Source organism: Drosophila kikkawai, chromosome 3R (assembly GCF_030179895.1).
Source record: "Drosophila kikkawai strain 14028-0561.14 chromosome 3R, DkikHiC1v2, whole genome shotgun sequence".
NCBI lineage: Eukaryota > Metazoa > Arthropoda > Insecta > Diptera > Drosophilidae > Drosophila > Drosophila kikkawai.
Window position 1 is genome coordinate 24,873,087 of NC_091731.1, and position 6,956 is coordinate 24,880,042.

At 41.5% G+C, this 6,956-nt stretch overlaps 3 protein-coding genes across 3 annotated transcripts; all 3 read left to right on the top strand.

The window, feature by feature from the left end:
• The first annotated feature begins 300 nt into the window (after window positions 1–300).
• Osi16 (DUF1676 domain-containing protein Osi16) lies at window positions 301–1,264 on the top strand. Its single transcript, XM_017182285.2, has 2 exons — window positions 301–647; window positions 747–1,264. Exons 1-2 carry the CDS (start codon window positions 326–328, stop codon window positions 1,262–1,264), a joined length of 840 nt encoding a protein of 279 aa, XP_017037774.1. The 5' UTR covers window positions 301–325.
• Window positions 1,265–1,968: 704 nt separating this feature from the next.
• LOC108085588 (mucin-2) lies at window positions 1,969–4,060 on the top strand. Its single transcript, XM_017182255.2, has 2 exons — window positions 1,969–1,987; window positions 2,136–4,060. Exons 1-2 carry the CDS (start codon window positions 1,969–1,971, stop codon window positions 4,058–4,060), a joined length of 1,944 nt encoding a protein of 647 aa, XP_017037744.2.
• A 1,302-nt stretch (window positions 4,061–5,362) lies between these two features.
• Window positions 5,363–6,248, top strand: LOC108085589 (uncharacterized). Its single transcript, XM_017182256.1, has 2 exons — window positions 5,363–5,381; window positions 5,437–6,248. The coding sequence occupies exons 1-2, from the start codon at window positions 5,363–5,365 to the stop codon at window positions 6,246–6,248; spliced, it is 831 nt and encodes a 276-aa protein (XP_017037745.1).
• Window positions 6,249–6,956: the final 708 nt, after the last annotated feature.

Here is a 6,956-nt window from a genome sequence, read left to right on the forward strand (position 1 = left end):
ATCTCTTGGGGAACTCGGTGGCTGGAACCTTTTGGTGACAGAATTGGCCGGCCGTCTCGCTGGACTGGCCGCTGGCCGCAGAGGAAAGCGAAAGTGCCGCCCAGTTGGACGCAGCTGACTGACGCTGGGAAGAATTTCGACCACAAATCGTTTGGGTAATTAGAAAAGCACAAGGGCCCCGAGTCCGAGAGTACAGAGCCGGGCTTTGGTGAAAGGGAAATGGGAATGGAAATGCCACCGGCAGTGGCGGTGGGTATAAAGGTAAGGCCGTAAAATCGAGATGTTGCAGTCACTCGAACAATCCCCAAGGCAGTAGATAGCGAAGATGTTGCTGACCAAGACCCTGGAATATCTTTTTTATCTGGCACTATTTGCCTTTATGTGCAAATACGCCCAGTCAGCGAGTGTTGTCCAGCCTACGGAAGCACCTCCACCAACTCTCGCGGAAACCCTAAAGAAGCCTCAAAAATCGGAAACCCTGCTCAGTGGCTGTGAAACGTCTTCGTTCAGCTGGATGTGCCTTAAGATCGAGTTTGTCAAGATCATGGAAAAACTTGCCGAACAGGAGGAGCTCAATGTTCTACCCGGCGTCAGTGTGGTGAAGGATGAGAATGCCACAGAGCTCAAGACTTCGGAGTTAATGGCCGGTGTGTGATCCCATTTACTTTAAATACCAGTGCTTTCAATTAGTCGCTTTAAATTATGAAAATTTTAATTTCTATTCTCAAATTTTCTTCATTTTGCAGAAGTTGCGCGGAGCTATCCCAGTGATCCCAGCACTCGGCTGAATGGCTACATAGTGGCCAAGCTGGAGAATCTACTGAAGACGCGCTTTTTAAGATTTCGCCTGCTGGACGACAAAGCTCTGGTAGAAGGTCGCAAACACAAGTTTGGCAAGAAAGGAGGCCTGGAGGCCCTCGTAGCAGCCGGAGTAATGATGAAGGGCATGCTCATGGCCATGGGATTCGGAGCCATTGCTTTGATGGCCGGCAAGGCTCTGATGACAGCTCTGATGGCCCTGACCCTATCGGGAGTCCTGGGTCTCAAGAGTTTGGCCGGCGGCGGCGGAAAGTCAACCACCTATGAGATAGTGGCCAAGCCCATTTACACTTCTAGCCACTCGCACTCGGTGACTCACGAGGATGGAGGCCACGGACACAGTCCGCACTTTGCCGCTGGAGGAGGCGGTGGCACCGCCAGTGGCTTTGGCTACGGCGGATATGCTCGATCCATGAAATCTGAGGCATCGACCAACCAAATCTAATAATTCTAGACATCACCTTGTAATATTTTCTCATAATTTATTTATTTATTTTACAATAAGAACTATAAAGCAAGCAAATACAGCAGTAATATGATCAAGCCAAATGATTATACCTAAATTTCAAATAGTCACTAAAATTTACTTAGCTGGCTAAAGCGAATCGTTGTCTATGTCTAATTTAAAATACATAAAAAGTTCGTTGTTCCGTATACACTAGCTATGGCTCCATGTGTATAAATCTACTAGAGTTCTGCCTATACATTTCTCGTTTTATATAGGCAAATTCATTCAAATGTGAAAGTTGACAGGTGATAATTATTTTCACCCAATAATTTTGCTAATTAAGCTAAATTTTCTGCGGTTGGGCAGACTTACATATACACTATTTGCCACTAAAATATCTATAAATAACGTTCCATCCAATACAATTGTTTTACATTTACTTGAGTACCAAAACGCAATAGATTCATGAAAACTATGCGCTTATGAGCCATGTATAACATTAAAATACATTTATAAAAATATTATTACAATAAAAAATGGGCATATAAATAAAGAAGTCATACATAAAAAGAAAAGTTAGAAGCAAATTAACTCAATTAGCCAAATTATTATCGTTTTTTTACCAACTTTCCAATTCGAAGGAATTCCTCTATATAAGACGGGAAATTTATTAGCAGAACTTTAGTTTATTTGGGATAACCATGAAGTCGATTTCTTATGGTGGGTAATAAAGAAAGCACATAGAATAAATCGTTAAGCTGAGCGATCATAATTTGTGTTACACTATCCAAAAAGTAACGTGTAGGTTCAGCAAAACTATTTATTCAATATTAAAATTGCCTAGGCTCTAATCAATGCAATTCTACAGTTTTAGCTTTTGTCATAAGCATCTCAAGCATATATTTGAGCCATGCGGAGATTAATCAAAACTCAGAAATAAGAGAAACATTTGATTCGGAAGTCCCCATACCAATAAAACTCAACTATGGGAACCAGAAAATTTATAATAAAATTCGACCCCCAACGGGCAAGCTGGAAGAACAAATCGCAGAAAATATCAATGAAATAAGGACTGAGAATTTCCTGGATGACTCTAACTATGACGATAACACAGAGATTCCATCAAGCTTCGGACTCAAAAGGTTATGGGGAAAGTGGCGGCGAAGAAGGAAATCTACCAAAGCACCATTAGAAGCCACAACAAAACCAGCAGACCCAGGCACCTCCACCGCTATTCCGACCCCAACGGGAACGCCTCCAACTTCCACAGCTATCCCGTCATCAACGGGAGTTCCGACAACATCAACTGCTATTCCAATAACTCCAACAAAGCCTGGAGAAGCAACATCCCCTGCTATTCCGACATCAACCCCGATCACATCTACAGCACTTCCTACGCCAACAGGAACCCCAACAACATCTCCTGCTATTCCAACTTCAACAGAATCCCCAACAACATCCCCTGCCATTCCTTCTTCAACAACGCCTCCTGTAACTCCAACTAAACCAGAAGACCCAACAACGTCCCCTGCCATACCTTCTTCAACAACGACTACACAGGAACCAACAACATCTCCAGCTATTCCAACTTCAACAGAATCCCCAACCACATCCCCTGCCATTCCTTCTTCCACAACGACTACACAGGAACCAACAACATCTCCAGCTATTCCAACTTCAACAGAATCCCCAACCACATCTCCTGCAATTCCTTCTTCGACAACGACTACACAGGAACCAACAACGCCTCCTGTAACTCCAACTAAACCCGAAGACCCAACAACGTCCCCTGCCGTTCCTTCTTCCACAACGTCTACACAAGAACCAACAACATCTCCAGCTATTCCAACTTCAACAGAATCCCCAACCACATCTCCTGCAATTCCTTCTTCGACAACGACTAAACAGGAACCAACAACATCTCCAGCTATTCCAACTTCCACAGAATCCCCAACCACATCCCCTGCCATTCCTTCTTCAACAACGACTACACAGGAACCAACAACATCTCCAGCTATTCCAACTTCCACAGAATCCCCAACCACATCCCCTGCCATTCCTTCTTCCACAACGACTACACAGGAACCAACAACATCTCCAGCTATTCCAACTTCAACAGAATCCCCAACCACATCTCCTGCAATTCCTTCTTCGACAACGACTACACAGGAACCAACAACATCTCCAGCTATTCCAACTTCCACAGAATCCCCAACCACATCTCCTGCAATTCCTTCTTCGACAACGACTACACAGGAACCAACAACATCTCCAGCTATTCCAACTTCCACAGAATCCCCAACCACATCTCCTGCAATTCCTTCTTCGACAACGACTACACAGGAACCAACAACATCTTCAGCTATTCCAACTTCCACAGAATCCCCAACCACATCTCCTGCAATTCCTTCTTCGACAACGACTACACAGGAACCAACAACATCTCCAGCTATTCCAACTTCCACAGAATCCCCAACCACATCTTCTGCAATTCCTTCTTCGACAACGACTACACAGGAACCAACAACATCTCCAGCTATTCCCACTTCAACAGAATCCCCAACCACATCTCCTGCAGTTCCTTCCTCAACAACGACTACACAAGAGCCAACAGTTCCTGTAACTCCAACTAAACCAGGAGAATCAACCACGTCCCCTGCAATTCCCACTTCAACAGAGAGCCCAACATCAACATCCAATGCGATTCCGATATCTCCAAGTACAACAACGGAAGAACCATCAACATCCAATGCTATTCCAAATACTTCAACCTCAACAACTGAAATGACATGAGTACATATTTGTGCTACTTTCCCTCTTCTTCCTATTTGCCAAAGTAGATAGTACTCTATGAGTGTAATCTCTTTACCAAAGTTAATAAATCGATGAATATTTATAAATTATTTTGGTGTATTTATTTGCAAAGAATCTTTTTATGTTATCTGTATGGCTTTTTTTGCACAATATTAACATGGAAAATTAAATAGAAGAATTTCTATTTGTTAATTAGCGAGCTATTAAACAACGATTTTGCCAGTGACCTACTTTCAAATTCTACCCTGATTTGACTATATGTATAAAAAGCTTACTGAACCGCAAAAAAAAAATGGTAGAGTTGACCATGAAGTTTATTTACTGCGGTAGGTTGTCTTCTACAAGCTTAGGACTCTAAACCAAAATTGTATCTCTTCAGTCTTTATAGTTATTGGATGTTTATCAAGCATACCGCTAAGTCAAGCGGAGGTTGAAAAACTTTTGATATTTCCAAGACCTCCAACAAATGACACCAATAGCACACAATATAAAACAAATTTTGTACAAGAGCATTTAACAGAGGAAAAATCTGAACCAATTTTTAAGGCGGAAGCAAACATTCCACCTGACATTTATGGAACTGCTGTTTCTGGAAGTCTTATAAGGCCTAGCCAAACCGAGGACCTGACATCTAATAATGGACAAAGTCCTAATCGATTTGAGTATTATTTACAATCTCAGTTTTTATCCTTACCCGGAGTATGGGAAAGTTCACCATTTAAGAAACAACGTCCCAGCTCAGATACATCACAGACGTCTTCATTTTTTTCCACTTCATTTTTCAAAAGAATTCGGGGCTCAAAAACAGCATAGCTCTAATAATGAATCAACAATAAATGATAATAAAATTTAATAAAGTAATAATTAATAACCACATTGTAAATGTTGTATTTTGACTAGAGAAAAACTGAGATACTTGAAGTAAATTAAGTACATTTGAAATTAATTTCCAATTAAGTAAATCTTGAAGTAAATTATTAATTATTTTTTGTTGCTAAAGTAACAATAATAAAAAGTTTAATTACCATTGTAACAAGACCCAATGTTTTCTTTTACGGATCATTATTGTATTTAGAAACCTGTAAGATAATAAATTTCACAACATTTTTTTTTATTTTTAATTAAAAGCTACGTCAAGATAAAAAAAAAGATGCACACTTGTCAATTAGCAAATTTATTAAGAATCAATTTAGCCGGCAACCTACTTTCGAAAATTCGCACGAGTTCGGCCATATAAAAAGCGAAACTTATCTCAAGAACTTTAGTAAGAAAATCGTCGCCATGAAGATACTTCATAGTGGTACGTAGAAACCCATTTCTGCTTTAACATTGTCCTTATATACATATTATTTTAGCTGCAGTTTTGGGGTTCCTGTTGTGCCAGACTTGGTTGGCTTTTGGTCAAGTGGCTGTTCTCAAAGCCAGTGGAGATGATCCAAAAGCACCACTGATTGTGCTTTCAAATCCAATAAGTCAGTCAATGATTGGGGAGGCAATCAAATCGGAACAGGATGCTGAGTCCACACTAATTCCAGACGTGGAAACTACTAAGCCACCAGCAACCGAAGCAATTGCCACCACAGAAAAGGTCATTAGGAAGAATCCTGTGCCTCCAAATCGAAAACCATTTCTGAATCCTGGCCAAAAGCAGGCGCCTCTACTGCAGGACCTATTGTCCTTACCTGGTATTTGGGAGAGTTCGCCTATTGTTTCCAATGGACCATTAGCAACCACGCCCACTGCCCACCTGTCGCCCGCTCAGCCAATGTTCTATCCCATGCCGGTCTACATTCCCTACCCCATCCCCTTTATGCTGAACCAACCGGTGCAGCTGATGAGTACTCCACCCAAGGACAACATCGAAGATAAATTCGTAACGAGTTTCAATGAAATGATGACTGGAAACCTACTTAGGAGCTCTTTGCAAACGGATGATTGCAGTGAATGGCACAAGATAATAAGGAATAGGATAAAGCCAGCCGACCAAGATGGACCCAAAAAGTGGAGAGGAAAATGGAGAAAGACAACGACTACTACAACCACAACCAAAATGACCACAAAAGCCCCACAACCCACCAAGCCAACAGTGCCGGTAAGATTATTGGAGAGCAGTGACAACGAAGTCAAACCTATTGAGTCTCATGCCAGCACTGAGGCGACCAACTAATCATAAAACAAAAGAATCAAGTTTAGTAAAAAATAGATTAAGATAATAAAATAATGCAATTTGTAGTTGAAATGAATTTTTAAATTATTTATTTCCCTCCAACTAGTATTATTTATTCGTACTTAAAGTAAGGTATGTAAGCATACTTTCAGGCTGAAGGAGAAATGCTCCGGAGAGCACACATCTCTCTCGAGTGTCTGTGTTTGGAACGATTGAACTCACCTACCAACACCCAAGGTTGGCCACATCTGTGCAGAGGCGGCACCTCCGATCAGTTGGTCTTCCACGCTTGCCGGTCTTCCACGTTTATCGCGCCTCTCTGCCAATTAACAACGGTAAAAAGTGAAAGACGCGCTGGGGGATTCTAGAAATCAAATCTACCAAATTGTGAAAATAGAGAGCGAAAGTGACCAGCGGACAAATAACAACAAAGTGTCTTGCTAATTAGGCGTCACGCCACAACAACAAGTTGCGTCAAAGAATTATGAGCTTGTGGTGATTTGCGAGTGTTTGCTCAAGTGACTGTGCCTTAGTTTATGGTAACTGCAGGTGGAAACATTTCCATCTCCACTAGAGTAAGTAACGTCTCCGAAATGCAAATATTTGACCTAGTTTTTTTGGTGACTGACTGACCAACTGGCAAGCCGGTTGTCAGTTGCACTTATTAACCCGAAAAACGTATAATGGAAACCTGTTTTAAAGGGGAAA